Source organism: Sciurus carolinensis, chromosome 14 (assembly GCF_902686445.1).
Source record: "Sciurus carolinensis chromosome 14, mSciCar1.2, whole genome shotgun sequence".
In the NCBI taxonomy this organism is placed as follows: Eukaryota; Metazoa; Chordata; class Mammalia; order Rodentia; family Sciuridae; genus Sciurus; species Sciurus carolinensis.
In genome coordinates, this window is record NC_062226.1 from 53,295,002 (window position 1) to 53,315,123 (window position 20,122).

A 20,122-nucleotide genomic window follows, 5' to 3' on the forward strand; every position below is an offset into this window, starting at 1 on the left:
TATTTATAAACTTCAGTTTACTGGTAACTGTACACCCAGCTTTCCAAGTAGTCTTTCAAAATTTATTCCTTAGGGCTTAATCCCAATTATTGTAATTTTGTAATGTAATAATATAACTTTATCAGAGAATAGTTGTATTAAAATAAACAGGAAAACTAAGGGAAACTCAGAATTATAAGACATTTTATAAAGGCGAGAATTATAGAACATTTCATAAAAATGTAAGTTGTTTTCAAATGAATACAACTTAATGTCAACTAAAAAAATTTTAATTAGATTCCCCTCCTACTATACAAATAGTACTTGTTTATGAGACTTAATGTGCACCAAGAGCTTTAGTTTTAAAAAATAGCCTCTCTGACCAAGTTTAGTTTATAAATATACTTAGCAAATTTCTTTTGTTAAGTTATACACATAAAGTTTTCTACTTAATCTAGGATAAATTGATAACATTTCTAATAAGAATGGTTAAGAATGTGATTTTTGGGGTCTGGGATTGTGGCTCAGTGGTGGAGTGCTTGCCTAGTATGTGTGAGGCCTGGGTTCAATCCTCAGGACCCCATAAATAGGACAAGGTATTGTGACCATCTAGAACGGAAAAAAATTTTAAAGAAGAATGCGATTTTCAAGTTAACTGGATACTTTGGCTAACTGAGTTACCACTTAGATCACATATAGATTTTTATTAATTTTAAATATCATAAATTACTGTTAACCTGGATGCTAAACATAATTTAATCTTTAGTGATTCTAAAAAAAATTTTATGACACCACATGAACATCAATTCTCAGCATACAGTTCTAGATTGGTTTGAATTAGGCCTGAAACTGTATTTAAAATATGACACACACTTTGGAATGTGCTTTAAAAATTCACATGGTTTGCTTATTTGTTTGTAACTTTTTTTTTAAGTGTTAAATATTTTTAAAACACCAGGAGACCTTAACCCTCTGGTACTTCGGAGTCCAGATTGAGTAAATTTATTTCATAAAGACTGTCTATTAGGCTGGGGATATAGCTCAGTTGGTAGAGTGCTTGCCTTGTAAGCACAAGGCCCTTAGTTCAACCCTCAGCATGGCAAAAAAAAAAAAAAAAAAGTCTATATATGCATTCTGGCAGGAGCTAAACCTCTCCCAGAAATCCCTCAGATATTAAAAAACACAACTGCCCTTTGAGTAGTAGTATTTTAGGGTTGGATTTAAGTGACAACTTGACTGGCCAACAGGAAAGATTCTTTCTCACTTGCCCTCATCAAATACAACTAAACAACAACTATCTGCCTTGGTTTTCACCATACATGACATGTGACGGAGATTACGAAATCCAGAGAACCTGTACGATCTCTTTCTCTTGGATGAAAAAGGAGAAATGATACTCCTGGTCATATTAATGCAATTACACAAGCTTCACCTTTCTGGCATTGGGAAAAATGGACAAGTGGTAAAGCATCCCTGGATTCAATCCCCAGTACCAAAAAAAAAAAAAAAAAAAAAATTGACACCAAGTGAGATTTCTGTGTATGAAAATTTAACTGGGACATCTGAATAACCAAAAGTTTTGCTTGGTTCATATGTAGTATTTAAGCATGTCATCTTAGTGGTTCTGGCTGTCTCTGTTGTAGAAGGTGATTTCCATTATTAGAGGGATTTCCCATGATCTCACACATATATTCATCTTCTCTTTAATGTAAGCATCTTCAGATGTTTGTTTGCCTTATGGAACTATTATACCATTGTCACAATCTTTGCCATTCACACTAAAGGTAAGACATAAATGTAACTACAGATGTTTGAGAGTTATCTTGGAAAAATAACAAAGCCTAACTTTATGACTTTACTTACAACATTAGAATTATGTAGAATATATTCTTAATAACTTAAAAAAGTTGTGTTGAAAGAAAAAAATGAAATAAAAATTAATTTGAAAGAATAATATTAACAGTTTAACCATTTTTATTCTTATTTTTGGTTTGAAGACTTATTACCAAAAGGGTGTTGCTTTTAAAGAATGTGAAAATATAAAATTTTATCTTACATATGCTCTTAAAAAAGGATCAGAATCAGTGGGCCTTTAAGACTTTTCATTAGGAAAGGTCAATGTTGTTTATTATAAAATTGAAGGTGCCAATTTTGGCATAATATTTATGTACACATATATGCCCATACACACAAACACATCCACTCTTTTATCTTGAAATTAAGATTGAACTTGTTAAATAATTAAGAATGCTATCAAAAGACAATTTATTTATACTATAAATTTGGCAGTGAATTTTGAGATGTTTCCTAAATGTCATTTATATTTCTGCACATTCCCAATAGATAATGTCCCTAGGAGATGTGCTGAAAATTGCCAGAGAAGGCTGTTTGCTACTCTCAAACTCCGATAAAAGTATATTTTTTCCCTTTAATTTTGAATCTTATTCTAGAAGTTATAAGGCAGAATTGAGAATACTGAGTAGGAAAATTTATTTTATTCATTCTTTTGCCTCAAGGAGTGTTTCCACAACATCTAATACAATTTGGTGATCTATTCTATTTATAGAATCCTTGCGGGTAAGGGTGACCCTTGGTCAGATACTTTAGGACTTAGTAAAAGGAACTGTTAGCAAGCTCTTTACAGCTACGGTAAGTTATTTAAGACGTAAGAAGTTCTTGAACATTGAAATTATCTGTATCCTTTCTTGCAAATCCAACAGTAACTCTAGGCCTGTGATTAGGCTTTTTGTCTGGTTCTTAGAGACACTGGAATTCCTTCTTGAAAACTTCCCTATGTAGGCTAACTGTGTGTCACCAGATCCTCAGCAGTTAGCAAGGGTATTAAACTTCCTCATTTCCAACCCCCATCAAAAGTCACTTTACCAGATAAACGACCAATAGTCTCATAGAACAGACTACTACTGTGCCCTCACCTTCAAGGCAATGCCTTGAACAATGACACCAGCCCAGAATGGACCCCAGTTCCCTAACCCCCAGAAGCATTAGTTTGGACTCCAGTCACTTTTTGGGTACACTGGCTCACGCCGAGGCCTGACACATCCCTACTTTATCCCATCTCACTCACCCACTTGAAAGACCTTTTAAGAGGTCGTAGGTGTCTTAGAGGTTCAGTCTATAATATTGGTATTCAATCTATCCTAATGCGATTAATTTTCTTTTCAAAAGCAAAGAACTGTGTAGTAGAGATATGTCTTTTCCCCAAACACCCCTTTAAGACTAGGTGAGATACTTAGCAGAAGTTCTTTCTTATGTAGACATTAAAGAAATTATTTTGGGGATCAAAAGGACTAGGTTCACATGGGTATGAATACAGAATTCAGAAAAATAGCTCAACTGATTATAAAAAATATTTAACAGTTAGACCCTTGTTATCAACTGAATGCTTGTGTTCTCCCAATACGATGGTACTGAGATGGGAACTTCAGGAGGTAATCATGTCAGGAGGGTGAATCTCTCATGAATGAGATGAACTTTTGAGAGATACGAGAGATTGTTCACTCTCTCAGCTCTCTGGATAAGAATACAATGACAAACAGCAGTCTATAAATGAGGAAGAGGGCCCTCACCAGACAATGAATCTGCCAGTGCCTGGATTAGACTTCCCAATCTCCAGAACTAAATTATTATTATTTCTTATTCTTTATTAGAAAAAGAAACGAGAAATAAATTACTGTTTGAACTGGCTAGTCTGTGAACTAAGATAGCCCTTAATTATAAAGGCAGGAAAAATAAAGGGAATGAGAAAGGTTCAAAAGAGAGTTTAATTATCAGCCTCTTGTTTATTACTGATTTAAATATAATTCCCCCAGAATCTAGGTAAAGGAAGAAGATGGATTATACATGCTTATTCAGAATATTCAATAAATATTTATTATGCACCTTTTATATGCCAGGCAATGAGCAACACATCTTCTGGGGTGACTAGTACCAAGTCTGGTGACAAGATGTGCTTTTAAAGTAAATAACAAAAAATTAATATTTAGACATAGAGAATCACTAGAATATTAAGTTTGAATTATTTTCCATACATTGTCCCTTGACCTCAACTCTTATTATCTTTTTTAAAGATGAAATAAACACTTTCACTGGTGACAAAGCATTTTTACATGCATTATTTTATTTATCATCCCAAGTCTTTTTTTTTTTTTCTATCTTATAGTTGAAGTTATTGAGCTAAAAAGGCTTTAGTTCTTGCTCGAAGCTGTTTCATGTGTTAGTATGAGACAAGACACAAACTTAGGTCTTTTGATTAGAAATCATTTCGAGCATACTGCAAGGAGACAGTTTTGGTTAATATAAGGAGAAACCAAATAACAGGCAAGGCATTTGATGTTGAAAATGGACTTGTTCATCATTTGTAGAATTTCCTATTATTCTACAAGGTAGAGACCATGTTCTGAAGGAGTGGCTGGCTTAGCTATTTTATAATGCAAAGATTCTAAGTTTGGTGTTTTGGTTTTAATACTTCATAATGCTTCTTTTTCATACATCTTGTTCAGTTGTCTACAGGCCAGGGCAAAACCTAATTTTAAATCTACATCAAAAATGTTCTTATCCCTTGACCGTTACAAAGAAACCAGAATTGTGTGACACAGGTTGGGCTTCAAGGTACAGAAACGGAGGAGATTTTATTCTATACTGGTTCTCCGGGTAATCTAAACTTTTAGGATTTTAGGGCACAGTATGCTGACTTTTTGTGTGCCCTTAGCACGTTAAAGAAAATAAAAGATTACTGATTGTGACTTCAAGGAATTTGAGGGCAGAATTTGGTTATACTACATTTGGCTATACAAACTTGGCTCTTTATCTTTCTTTCCTTTTTGGTTTTTTTTTTTTTTTTATTTTTTTCCAGTACTAGGAATGGAATCCAGGACATCACACATAATAGGCAAGCACACTTAGTTGGCTCTCATATTAATCAGTGCCTCCCAGTGTTTTAGAAATAAGGAGATTAAGTTACACTCTGTAAATTATACCAATTAAATTATAATGGAAAGAAATACTATTGTGACCCCCATATACTACCTATAAATACTATTTTTTGGTTCAGATTTTATAGACAACAAAAATGTAAACATTTTAACCATTTTTATTATTCAGTGGCATTAAGTGCATCGCAGTTTTGTGCAGTAGTCACCACCATCCATCTCCACAAAGTTTTCACCCTCCCAAATTGAAACTCTATACCTACTAAACAATAACTGAGAAAAACGAACATGAGTTATGACAAAAACTGATAATATAGGTTAGAATCAAGTTTAATTATTTTATTTAAAATGTTCTTTTAACCTCAATCACAAATGACATTTTTCTGATGATATGAAATTAGATTTGACATTGTTAAATCAAAAAGTATCATAGCAAAGTGCGAAGTGGAGAGTTTTGTCTTGTGCTACTTTAGCTAGATGTGAGGAATAAGTCTGTGGGTTTATATGTATACAAGTGTCAGAGAGGGTGAGTGTGTAAACATAAAAGTATGTGAATACTTATGTAATAAATGTAACACTGGAAGCAATCATAGAGTTAATGTCTTCAGAGTTACAAGGAGAAACTTTCAGTTAACCTTCAGACTGGTAGTACACTCTACAAAAGCCAGGGAGATTTATAAACTCCACACTGCAAAGCACTCTATAGAAGTAAGCATATTTTGTAGAGAGACACTGGGGAAGTGAACCACTTTAAATTTCAGCATCTGCAAGATCTGAAGCAACTAACAGGGACAGATATATTTAAAGCTAAAGAAAAAACTACTGATCAAAGTCTGTGCCCAGCAACTGAAGGAAAAAGACAGAATTTTAATATTGTTCCAGTACAAGCAAATGACTGAAACAAAGTGAATTAAAATAAACTAAATAAAACCCAGAAAATGATTAGCAATCAAGAAAGAATAAGGGAACAACAAAACATAATCGACACATTTTCTAGCCATTCATGGTTATAGTTTTTTTTTTTAACAAATCTTAGTAAAGAACTATACATATACATGTATACATATACATGCATACATATGTTTGTATATATGTGTATACATATATATATGCACACACATGCATATATACATATATCCAAAATTCTCTTCAAGTTAGTCATTTAGTAAATTTCATAGTTTATCTATTTTAACTATTTCTTTACTGTCCTACCTCCCTAGAAATGTAAGCTCTATAACAGTAAGTAGATTTTCTCTTTTCGTTCTCTGTTGTATCACCCAAACCTTAAATAATACTTGACATGTAGGTATTAAAGATATCTTTTTCAAATAAATTCCACAGCCTAGGCTGTTTTATCTCCACTAATTCTTTCTATTTTCTTTAGGTACAAAAGAACAGTTTCAGGTATTATCAAGGCCTGAAAACAAAATTAAATGACTTTTATTATAATTTTAATTTTGAAGATCAGAATGGATAAAAAATAAACAATGTCATTCAGAGGGAAGGTATAAAAAATTGATTTTTTGTATGGACATGTGAATTGACCTTGCTCACATAAGGTCAATTAGAGTATAAAAAGATTTTACAAAAGGATATCTCCTTATGTGTCATAAGGAAAACTATTAAGTATGCCATAAAATTATTTGTCTTTATTCATATTTACAGCCAGTCGACAAATTAAAATTTGAATGCAATTAAAGAAATCTCTGCTAATGGTGGAAGGCACAGCATACGTTATAGAAGAACTTTATGAAGTGTAAGACTTTGGATTGTATTTTTTTCTTTTCTTTACTTCTTTTTTTTTTTTTTTTTTGAGATGGGGTCTTGCTTTGTTACTCAGGTTGGTTTGTCAAATTCCTGGGCTTAAGTGATTCTTCTGCCTCAGCTTCCCAAGTAGTTGGGATTACAGGCATGTACCACCATGTTCTGCTTTAAAATGTATTTTTTTCCTTTTTTGATTAGAATTATTAATTCATATTAATTATAAAAGTTATTAGGTTTCATTTTAACATGAAATGTATTCTTAAATGGTTAAATTTCACTGAGCAGAGCCAGAAAGAAGGTTGGAATGAATTAAGGAAAAAGTGAACTCTTGAATATAGTTAACCTATTAAATTTTCTCTGGCTTCAATCATCACTTAACATCTTTTTTGTATCCAAACTTTCTTTATTTCTTTTGATTCCTAAAATTCTTAAAGACACCTGCATATTTCTCATCATGCAAGGTATTAAACTTACCCATTTTTGGTTTCTACTTTCTGATTTCTTCATCTAATCTCATGACTACTAGGTAGTCACTCATTATAAAGTGGATCACATCTATTTCCAGCCTTTATATTTCCATGGATGGACACATGTAGACCGTCACTGGACCACACCTAGCTACCTTGTTGCTCCCACTCTGTTCTCTCCCAAACCATGCTACATGCTCACACACCTTTGTCATGTAAAACTGAATATGTCCCTTCCCTGCTCAAAAGCTTATAGTTCTACATTTTTCCCACTCTATGTATTACAGACAAACTAATTTAGGGGTTTCTCTCGTCTTATTATAATTATTAATGCGCTTGTCTCTGTCATGAATTTTAAGTTTAAAAACATATTAATGTCCAAGGAGGAATTAATACAAGTAAAAATGTTCAAAGAAATGAAAGGTAGCTATGCCATAGAAAAATGAAAGATCTTCAGTGTTGTTTTTATTATTTGAAATCTATGGGGATAAAGGCATTGCAGAAAAATACAAAATAAATAAAATTACAATTGGGGTAGGACAACTTGAAATAAGAATACATATATTTGCATTCTGTAAGTTAAAATTTTAGACCTTTTACTTCTTATGTACTTCTGCCCAACAGCAATAGTAGGTATTACACTGTTGTGTAGTTTCACACTCCCACATGGCAGAACTGCTTTTTATTTCGTGGTAAATATTTTATCAATATAAATTTCATCAAGTAAATGCAGATTAATTATTTTAACAGAAAAACAATTATATAGTCCCATCCTTAAGGAAAAGACAAAATCATAGGACTATATTCACCCCTATGATTTCAGAATTCTATTACACATAGCATCCAATAGAGGCAGGACATAAAAGTTTATAATTTTATCACTGAATTATTTAATAATAAATATTCAACCACCAATATTGAATTAATTAGTTTTTTTTTTTTAGGAAATGTGCTCAATTATTCTACAAATCAAAATCATGTAATAGATGATTACAATAAGGTATAAGATAAAAGCTAAACCAAATGTATGAATGAAGATATTTATAATCTTGCCCACATAATCCTGGAAGCATAATTCATACTCTAAAAATACTGACGGGCAAAGAAAATATTTTCTAAAATCCAGGACAAATATAATTGCTGGGATTGTGAGAAAAGAAAAGAAGGCTAACAAAAACAAGAGACATTTTCTATTTTATAGATTTTCCTCTTGGGCATAATTATAAAGTGACATTCAAGTGCAACCAATGAAGTTCCCCCTTTTTTTCCTCACAAAATCCAAAGACATCAGCAAAACCACCTATGTCAGTAATAAAAATAAAAAGTCTTTGACTTTTTAAATGTTATCATACTGTCACAGTGGAATAAAATTAGCTTGAAAAATGATCTAAAGGCACATGATGCAGTTCATTATGTATAACAGCAACAGCAGCGGTTTCCCAGTGTTCATAAAGGCTGCTCCATTAAATTTACCTCCAGTCAATAATTAGGAGTCCACAAATAAACCTGGGCAATTAAATCAATACTACCAGGCAATTATATTCCAGAGTCCAGGCTCAGTGGCACAAAAAGGCACTATATCAAACTGCAGTATTAAGCAATCTGATGCCATTTTCAACAGAATTTTTTTTTACATTAACTGGATAGAATAAGCATATATCTAGAATGTGTGTATGTATCTCTATATGTGTTAGTCAAAAAAAGTATACGCTTTAGTAAAATTTAATAAAGATTTACACATTGACTTACTACTTTTTATGGTCATAATTGATAATGAAATTCCTAATTAAAATAAATTAAAGAAAGTCAAGGCCACACTTATAAGGCTAATACTTTAAAAATTATTAAAGGTTTATTTTTATCATTTTCAAGCTAAACAAATAAAACCTCATGACAGTCATTACTGTATGCCCTGACGTGCCAAGTCATGGGCTGGGTTCTAGGCATACAAAAGAAGAAATGGCTTCTCTTCTATAAAAGGTTTTCTTTAGCAACTATGTGTCCACACTTAAATAACTTCAAGCTAAAGATTGTTAATCATCCTCTATTCTTTTTGAAGTGGCTCCAGATAATGCTTCAAAAATACATAAAATTGATACTAAAATAGGAATAATTTGTTTTATATTTATTAGGTTTACCAAAAACACAGAAACTGCTATTTGTTAAAATAAATGTAAAATAATTGCACTTAAAGTCAGCTTTTGTTTTTATTATTTACAAGGAAAACATTTACAATGTCTTTCCACAACTCATGAGACAATATATCTTGCTATTTTGACAAATATGTTTTAGTTTTCATTTATTCCAGATCAGTTTTGAAATAAACAATTAGATTGAGCAAAAAGAACAATAATGAAAAAGTTTTAGAATACATTACATGCTGTCAGTGATGTCAAAACAAAAGCTGGCTATGACTAGAAAAGCAGGGCTCTCACCTGCCAATAAACTGCCCTTGATCACTTACAAGAGGGGCGCATCCCAACAGACTATATGTGTATTAAAAAAATACTTGAAAGGGAAGAAAAAGTATCACACAGGTCACAGCAGCAGTCTCAATAGACCCCTTAGGGATTTCAACTCGTCTTGGCCTTGTCATCCTCTATGCAGCTTTCCACTCGGCCCAGAAAATGTCGATAGGAAAATGTTTGAGGGGCCTCTGGTGGAAATTTTTTCATTCTTTCTGCATTGACAGGATGCCAAATCAATATTTACTTCCCACTAACAAGCTGCTCGAGGTCTCAGTAGAAAATATTGTACAGAATGCGGGAAGACACAGTAATAAACAGCTGTCTGGCTGTGAGGAAAACATGAATTGACTGGAAACAGGTCCACAGTAAAAGGTCACTGAAACCCATGAACTCCTCAGGTGTCCATATCAACTACTAACTTTAAAGACACATAATAAAGAATCTCTTTTCCTAAGAGGTCTGAGAGAATGGATCCTTTTCAGTCTAGCAAGTATAGAGGCTGACTCAATAATTTAATTAATGCATTTGCTAAGACTCATGTTGGTTCTTTCCCCAGGCATTTGTTTCATTTGTTAAGTCCAAAAGTACAAATAGAGGGTTAACTTTCCTGTCTACCTCTTGGAATACTTCTTTACCTAAAAGAAATAAATAATGGGTGTTTGTAAAAAAGTTTGGCATAAAGTAGAAATGTGAGGCTTGGAATTTTTATTTGAAAGTTTGAATAAAGAAAAATGAAATACCTGTCCTTCTATAAGTTTCTGAATGTACAACAGCCATTCCTTGTCATTTTCAGCTTCTATCTTTGTCTTTTCAATTTCCTAAAGGAAATAAAAACACCAGTGTTAATTGGATGTCTGTGAATGCAGTGATACCATAAGGTATTGAATAAAGTAAGGGTTATCAGTAGAATAATTTTCAACAGAGTAGCCTGTCCCCTCAAAGTAGGAATATTTAAATGCATGCTCTTTAATATTTAACTTGAAAATATTTATACGCATGTTGAAAACAAAGTTATAATTCTATATTTCATAATAATTTAGGAATACTTCATCTGTGCTTTCCTGATAGAGCTCAAGATATGGATTGAGATGGGAATGAAAGCAATCTTTAAAGATGAAAAAGAAGATGAAAATGTATAAATGTATAAAACAATCATTTTCAAGTGATCCTCATAACATAAATCCTTATATTAAAGAATCTGGCTTATCAATAGATAACTAATTGTTATACTTACAAACAGAACATGACATGGCTCTGGCATATTTAAATGTTTGTTGATTTAAAATATCCAATAGTTTACTGATAGGCAAGGGACACTCCAACTCTAAGTGCTGTCACTATTTTTTCAACTCATCAGTTATCAAGATAAAATATTTCTGAAATTATATACTCACAAATACATTTGATTATTTACTTAAAACCATAATTAAGATTTTTACAAACAAAGGGGACTTTTCAAAAGCAGAAGTATTTTAGAAAATGTAACATCTGTTTAAACTTACAGTCTGTCAGGTAGCATGCTAGGCACTTCACAGAGGCTATCACAGTTTTTGACAAGAATTTATTACAGTTTGATGCAGTTTAAAGAACATAAGTCAGGAGGTCTGGGCTCTACTTGGACAAAGTACTCAACTCCTTAGATATCTAAAAGATGCAGGGATCAGACTAAATAAGGTCTGGTTTACAATTAAATCTGGTAAATATACCAGGGTGCACTGATCCTTCTTAGAAGAATGTGTTTATACTTGAATCTTTTTCCTTTCAGGAGAGGCTTCATTTAAGGTCGTGTGGAATGCAATATTGCAGTACCGTGTGCTCTGGCTTCAGATTGCATCTGCCTAGAGACAGAGGTGCCATTTCTTCACACACACACACACACACACACACACAAATGCATCTTCCAGTCTTTGGGACTCCAACAAGAGACCTTTTCTAAGTTACATACTTGGAAGGGGACAATTTTTTCTAATTTGCCCATTCAAAGGGTGTTTCTCTAAATTGTCAGCCCAGAGAGGCCAATTTTTTAAAGACCAAACAAAGGCAGTGGCTCTATGTTCCAAAATCGATACATACTTTTGTGTATGTAAATACATGTGTTCATGTGCATGCCCATGTGCATGTACAGATAGAGAAACATACAGACATAGAAAGACACATCCACACAAGGAATTTTTGCTAAATCTGCTTATGTTAAACTCCTAGGTTAACAGTAGAAACCTCAATTAGAGACCTAATTTTTGGCTAAGTTTTTCATTATTAATCAACATATTTTAATTAAATGTCTCCAAGAAAGAATGGTTAATACCCTTGGTAGAGGTATCATTATGTTCCATGTGTCTTATATTTGATAGTACTTTGGATAATGCTCTTGTACCTCAAAGTTCAGAATTTGGTAAAAAGTCATGAACATTGTGACAGACTGACTGCTGAAGATAGGAAACTGATAATTCACCATCCCGTTCATCCATAGGATGAAAATAATCTCTACAGAATTTCTTTGACTTCCTTTCAAAGAATTCTTAGGAGTTAAAAAGACTTCACAAATTGTAGATCTGCTCTACTCCAGATCTTTTAGAAGCTGATGGGGGCTGGAGGATAATCTCATATAAACATTAAAGTTTATCATTTTATCTATTCTGTTGGGCAAATATTTATTGGGATGTTCTTAGTGCTCTCATCTCTTTAATCTTTTCAAACAATGAAAAATCTAATATTCATCTTAAAGTTCAGAGGCAGAACAAGACTGAATATCCTCCAAAGGTTTCACAGACTACTCTGCATAGAGTGATTCTACTCTTTGTAGGGTGGTAATTATATCAAAATGCAGTGCCCCCCAGAAAGGGCTATGGTGCTACTGATGGTCTGAACCTTATTCAGGTAATTTACTCAGACAGGAGCACTTTACCCAATTTAAAACAGCAATAAATTTTTCAACAACGTATTTTCAGAAAATATATTGACCAACAATAATTTTGGATTCAGCCAGGAAAGTCAGTAGGCTGACAGCCAGTACAGTTACTACTTTTTTTAAATCCTTTTTTTTTTTTTTTTTTTTTGGATGGTGCTTGGGATTGAACCCAGGGCCTTGTACATGCAAGGCAAGCACTCCACCAACTGAGCTATATACCTATCCCCTAAAGTTACTACTTTAAAACAATCTCACATAGGAGATTTTGTCAAATCAATGGCAACTCAGTGTAACTAAATCCATTCAACTGGCTTAATTAAAAATACTTACATGATACATAATGATGAACTATATTAAAGAAAATGGAGGAGATAGGAAAGGATAACTGATCTGAGTAGCAAACAAGTAATTTGAAAGTTTAAATGCACGGACTCATTTCTATATTATAGTTAAATTTCCCTAAAGGTTGTTTGAGTTGGTTAATACTCAATATATATCTTTCATTGGCACCTTAACAATCCTGTCTTCATGAATATAATCTTAAAGATCAAATTCTAAAAACAAAATAAAAAGACATGTACTTAAATCAATGTGTAATAATCCTATTATTAAAAGATATTTAAATGATCTTACCAATTCATCTTCTGTCTCCAATATTTCCTCTAAGTCTGACCGTGAAATGTTCAGGATAGAAGCTGCCAAGGTCTGGGCTTTATGGGCTGAGGTTTTACAAATGTCCCTGTTTTTCTGCATTTTTTTAAGCTCTCTGATTTGTCGCCTTATCATGTGGACATCATTTTGTAACTCTCTGACCAAAGCCTGCAACATATTAGAAAGTGGGTTCTCATATGGAAATTATAATGAAGGCAAAGCAGTTTAAACATAAAAATGTGAAGATACTAGCACATTTTTTTTAAGGATTATTCTAGTTTTATTTGTTTTGGAATATAATGGATTGTTCCTTACATCATGTCAATATGCAAAAACAAACAAACAAAAAACAAAAAAAACTCTCTTAAGTGACTTAACTAATTTGCTGGATTAATCAAAGCTCTCCAACCTCTCTTTAACACCAACTGGTATCTTTTTTTTTTTTTTTTTTTTTTTTTTTTTTTTTTTTTTTTATTTATTTATTTATTTTTTTTTACATTTACATAGGGTAATGATGTTTATTATATTTTTCCCCTCCCCCCACCCCTCCCACCCCTCCCACTCCTCCACCCCTCTTTTCCCTCTACACAGTCCTTCTTTCCTTCATTCTTACTGCTCTCCTTAGCCTAACTCTAACCTAACCCTAAACCTAATGCTAGCCCCTCCCACCCCCCCTTATATGTCCTCATCCGCTTATCAGCGAGATCATTCGTCCTTTAGTTTTTTTAGATTGGCTTATCTCACTTAGCATGATATTCTCCAATTTCGACCATTTGCCTACAAATGCCATAATTTTATCATTCTTCATTGCGGAGTAATATTCCATTGTATAAATATGCCACAGTTTCTTTATCCATTCATCAACTGAAGGACATCTAGGTTGGTTCCACAATCTGGCTATGGTGAATTGAGCAGCAATGAACATTGATGTGGCTGTATCTCTGTAGTATGCACAGAACACTAAAGAAAGAAATTCAAGAAAACCTTAGAAGATGGAAAGATCTCCATGTTCCTGGATAGGCAGAATTAATATCGTCAAAATGGCTATACTACCTAAAGTTCTATACAGATTCAATGCAATTCCAATTAAAATCCCAATGATGTACCTCGCAGAAATAGAGCAAGCAATTATGAAATTCATCTGGAAGAATAAAAAACCTAGAATAGCTAAAGCAATCCTCAGTAGCAAGAGCAAAGCAGGGGGTATTGCAATACCAGATCTTCAACTCTACTACAAAGCAATAGTAACAAAAACGGCATGGTATTGGTACCAAAATAGACAGGTAGATCAATGGTACAGAATAGAGGACATGGACACAAACCCAAATAAATACAATTTTCTCATACTAGACAAAGGTTCCAACAATATGCAATGGAGAAAAGATAGCCTCTTCAACAAATGGTGCTGGGAAAACTGGAAAACTATATGCAATAGAATGAAACTAAACCCCTATCTCTCACCCTACACAAAACTCAACTCAAAATGGATCAAGGACCTCGGAATCAGGACCAGAGACCCTGCATCTTATAGAAGAAAAAGTAGGTCCAAATCTTCAACTTGTTGGCTCAGGATCAGATTTCCTTAACAGGACTCCCATAGCACAAGAAATAAAAGCAAGAATAAACAACTGGGATAGATTCAAACTAAAAAGCTTTCTCTCAGCAAAGGAAACTATCAGAAATGTGAAGAGAGAGCCTACAGAGTGGGAGAATATCTTTGCCAACCATACCTCAGATAGAGCGCTAATTTCCAGAATCTATAAAGAACTCAAAAAACTCTACACGAAGAATACAAATAATCCAATCAACAAATGGGCTAAGGAAATGAACAGACACTTCACAGAAGAAGATGTACAAGTAATCACCAGATATATGAAAAAATGTTCAACATCCCTAGTAATAAGGGAAATGCAAATCAAAACTACCCTAAGATTTCATCTCACCCCAATTAGAATGGCGATTATCAAGAATACAAGCAACATAGGTGTTGGCGAGGATGTGGTGAAAAAGGAACACTCATACATTGCTGGTGGGGTTGCAAATTAGTGCAACCACTCTGGAAAGCAGTGTGGAGATTCCTCAGAAAGCTTGGAATGGAAACACCATTTGACCCAGCTATCCCACTCCAACTGGTATCTTGATTGGAGAATGATCGTAACAAGCAAGCTATTTTTATTCATTATTAAGCACAATGACCCCTGCTAGTTGACCTGATACCAAAAATCAGTTCTATGGATCCCTAAAAGTATGTATAATTGTTGACATAATTCATTTAATTATTACATAAACTGATGAAAGATGACTAGAAAGAACAGTTGTTTCTATTTTACTGAAACTGAATTAGAAATGGCTTTGGAAGGACTTGAGAAAGACAAGAGGGTAAATGTTCAATTAAATGAAGTGTGGGCAAACTAGCAATAAGGGATCGAAAGCAAATAAAAAAAAAGCTAGGACTGCCTCACCAAAGTCTCTAAATTCCCTCTTTGAGAAATCACAAATGTAAGTTATATCACTCTTACATTTGCATAAGACAAAAGATACCTTTACTCTGGATGGAGAGTTCTTTATCTCACTGCATGGCTTTGTGAGCTGAGAGCAAGTTAGTTAAGATGTTTGAGTTGTTTTCAGTCCTTTGCTAGCTCACTGCAGTAAATAATTGTGCTCATATAACTGTAATTTGACAGCTGTTACTTAATTTTATTCCTATTTCTCCTCCAAGACACTAAAATTTATAATTCTGCACGAAAGTACCTGTTTCTCTGCATCATTAGCAAAATATCAATCTGATGTTTCAATGTAGCGTGTTTGATTTTTCACTGTATTTTTTTTTTTTTTTCTGGTATCAGGGGTTGAACCCAGGGGCGCTTAACTACTGAGACACATACATCCCCAACCGTTTTTTTTTTTTTTTTAGGCAGGGTCTCCATTAAGTTGCTTAGGGCCTCACTAAATTGCTGAAGCTGGCTTTGGACTTGAGGTCCTCCTGTCTCAGCCTCCAGAGCTGCTGGAGTTACAGGCCTGCACCACCACCTCAGTTGATGTTTTCACTGTAAAGTTTCATTTCTCTTATAAATGAAGTTGAGAATCTGCCTTGAGATAATTGTATTTTCTTTGTCACTTCTCCTGCTTCTCTGAATTATTTGTAAGAGTTCTTTACATATTAGGGAAAATTTATTTTTGTTTTATGTATTTCATTTTTCATAATCTGTTCTTTTTATTTTGACAATAATAGGATTTTGTACCAAAGAAAAATATGTTTGACTTTTTATGTACTCTGATTGACAAATCTCTTTCTTTTTCTTTTTTGAAGTTAGTGGTATACTTATAAAAGCACTTTCCACTATGAGGTGTAAATAAGGCACTTTCAATCCATGATTTTTTTTCCCCTGCTACTTTTAGTTTTGATTTTTTCCTTTTAAATGCAATCTCCTCTTTCCCCCACTGATTCCATGTGTTTAGTTGAGTTTCTGGGATTTCCATTCTTCATTAGTAAAATTTTATAATATATTTTAATTAGTCAGACTTTATAATCAACTTTATATCTTTTGAAGCTAGCTGTCCATCATTACCCTTCTTTTCCAGATTTTTTGGGTAATGTATGCTTAATTTTCCATGTGAATTTCAGATTCAATTTGTCTTGGTCCCCCGCTTGCCCCAAGTCTTACTGCTAATATTATTTCAGTTATGTTAAATTTTATTTGGGTAATTTTAACATTTTAAGAAGCTGAATCTTCCGAATCAAAGAACATTGTATTTTTTTCCATTTGTTTGAGACTTTATTTTGTTTCTAAGTATTATTTTAAAGTATTCTCTTTACAGATCTAGTTTACTCCTGGGCATTTTGTTTTATTTTACTCTGGCAGCTTCTAATACTGATTACAGCCTATACATACAAAGACTGCTAACATATATTTAGCTTACTTACTTTTCTCATTTGTTGTAGAAGCTTTTTTGTCATTTCTTTTTTAATGTCTTCTAATTCAACATGTCAATAATATCTGAAAAGAATGATTTTATCTCCTATTTTCCCATTTATTAAATCTCCAGTTACTTCTTATTTCACTGATTAAATTTTTTTCTCAACAATATTAAATAGCAATATCAATGTACATACTTGACTTGTTCCTGCTTTAGGGGTAGGTCTTTTTATTTCATAAAATTTCAACTAAATTTGAGTTAAAATAGCTAGACTTTAATATGTGAAAAGTGTATTTTATTTTTATTTCTTACAGAAATGGATTCTACATTGTCTTAAAGCCACTCTAGCAATCATATAGACTACCATATTATTTCCCATATAAATCTATTATAGGATTATTAATAACTTTCTTAATACTGAATTGTCCTTGCATTTCTAGAATAATTTCACTTGGTTGTAGTGTATTATTTTTTGATCTGTTGCTGAACTCTATTAGTTAATACTTTATCTTTCTGCACTCTTATGAAATCGATCCATTTTTATTTTGTACAATCTTCCAAAAAATTTTAGGAGATACCTTTCTTTTTCTGTATTCTATGATAGTTTTAGTTTTAATGAGACCAAATTTATCTGCTCTTTACTGATGTGATTGCAATCACTTGGATTAGGTTGACTATTTATTGCAGGGGAAGACAGGTTTGTGATAGTTTTGATTTTCTGTTTGCTCAAGAGTGAGATTTGATACATTATATTTTCCTAGAAAATTATCCATTTCATATATCTTTCCAAGTTATCTGCAGAATGCTGAGCTAAGTAGTCTATTATGATATTTTCCTACAGTGTCTATGGTTATTTTCATTTTTCACTTCTTACTTTGTATGGTTATACATTCTTTTTCCTAAATTAGGTAAACTAAAAGTTTTTCCATTCTATTGCTCCCCTCAAATTCCTAAATTCATTATTAATTCTATAGATTTTAATTCATTTATTTCTATTTTGTCTTTAGTTTGTTTTTTCCATATAGTTGAATGCTTATTTTCATTTCTTCTCTAGTTTTATTAATTTAAATATACAAGGCTATAAATTTCTTGAGCACTGTTTTAACTGTATCCTGCAGGTTCTGATAATTCTAGAATATTGTTCTTGTAGGGATATTCTGCAATATTTCAGATTTCCTCTTTATGCAAGAACTAAGTTTTTAAAATCTAGGTGTTAGTGACTTCTGTGGTTTAATAATCAATTTCACTTTTCATTGCATTACCTATACTATTTAAACATTTTATTTATAAATGCAACTTATTTGTGAGTATTAATGTTATTTGTAGGGTAAATGGAAAATTAACTATTCCTATCTTTCAGAATTGAGATTTTCTTTTTGATGTATTTCAAATTGGAGTACTGGAAAAAAATTTTGAGGTGAAGATCTGTATGCAGGAAATTTCTGGGGGTCACACTTATAATAATACCTATAAGAAACTTAGGGAAGTAGAATGAGGGAATCTTTACTAGAATATATCTAGGACATGGCATATTATATCAATTTTCCCTGGTTCATTTTATGTTCTTTTAAGTCTATTTCTGATAGGGGTTATACCTTTCAATATATTTGTTGTAGTCCATTATTTTAGGTTTGGTCTTTGAAGACTCCAATTATATTGAATCTTTTTCATGTGTTCCATAAATCCTTTTGTCATCAACATGTTTTTCTTTAAAAATTAAGGCATAATTAAAATGAAATAGTGCATAGAAGAATTTAATGAGTTTGGAAAGTTGGATGCATCTGTATAACCATCGACCTGCTCAAAACATACAAAATCTTCATATTCCGGAAATTCCCCTGTTGCCCTTTCTTAATCATTTCCTCCCACACACACAAAGCAAGTGTCCTTATTTATATGATCTTAATTTTGCTTGTTGTTTTGATTATATATGAATGGAATAATATACTATGTATTTCTTAAACTCCTTCATGTCTAGTTTCTTTTAGTTTACATGGTATTTTAAAAATGGAAGGGGCTATGGTTGTGGCTCAGTGGTAGAGCACTGGCCTAGCGTGTATGAGGCACAGGGTTTGACTCAGCATTGCATACAAACAAATAAATAAATAAAGGTTCGTCAACGACTAATAAAAATATTTTAAAAAATTCAACCACATTGTTCTTTGTCAGTTTTTTTCTTCTTTTAACTTAACTGTGGGGAGGGGATAATTAAATTACAATAAGTTCAACACATTTAAAGTGTACAATTTGATACACAGACACACACACACACACACACACAGTGATCAAAAATTTTTTTTGAAATAGTTTTATTTTTGTTCACTTCCTTGCTTAATTTTCCAGCTTGCTTTCTTCTTTTCCAATTGTCTCATCATTTTCCCAAGTCCTTGCATTTATTTCTATCTGGCAGTGGTACTTTTTAGAACAATTACATCATAAATCTTTTTCACTCATAATAAAATATTTTCATCTGCTCTACAATTTCCTGGTAAAATTTCTTTTCCTTTCATTTACTTTTCCTATTTCTTTCCTTCATTTTTATTCTAATATATTTGTGGAGATATTGTGCTGACTCCTTTTCCAGGACTCATTCTATAGAGAGAGTAGATTTTCCTACATCACCTATTAATAGAAAATTATATGGCAGAGGCTGTGTTCCAGGCAAGTGGAATCCATTTTAAAATACTTTTTTAGTTGTAGATGGACATAATACCTTTATTTTATTTATTCATTTTTTTATGTGGTGTTGAGGATTGAACCCAGTGCCTCACACATGTTAGGCAAGCGTTCTACCACTGAGCCACAACCCCAGCCCCCAGGCAAGAGGAATTTTATATATAAACTTAAGGTTTTTTTCCCCCGATGAATTCCATTCTATTGTTTTTTATAAGTAAGACTTTTCTTGGCTGCGAGAAAAATTGCTTTCTTTAGATAGGTCTTGTCTGTGTCTTATCTCTGTTTCTTTCATGGTGTTGTCAGTCTTACCTGCTTTTGGCTGTTTTCAACATGTTTTGAAAT

At 32.7% G+C, this 20,122-nt stretch overlaps 1 protein-coding gene across 6 annotated transcripts in view; it reads right to left on the reverse strand.

The window, feature by feature from the left end:
- Cntln (centlein) overlaps positions 1-20,122 on the reverse strand; it is a 365,014-nt gene that overhangs the window by 4,358 nt on the left and 340,534 nt on the right. For 5 of the 6 annotated variants that reach the window (XM_047524968.1, XM_047524966.1, XM_047524964.1 and 2 more), the window contains 2 exons: positions 13,169-13,354; positions 10,368-10,445 (listed from right to left, as the gene is read on the reverse strand). In XM_047524968.1, coding sequence (XP_047380924.1) covers positions 10,368-10,445; positions 13,169-13,354 — 264 coding nt within the window. Of the gene's footprint in view, positions 1-8,950; positions 10,263-10,367; positions 10,446-13,168; positions 13,355-20,122 lie in introns of those variants that run through there. The other variant, XM_047524965.1, reaches the window with a different exon arrangement.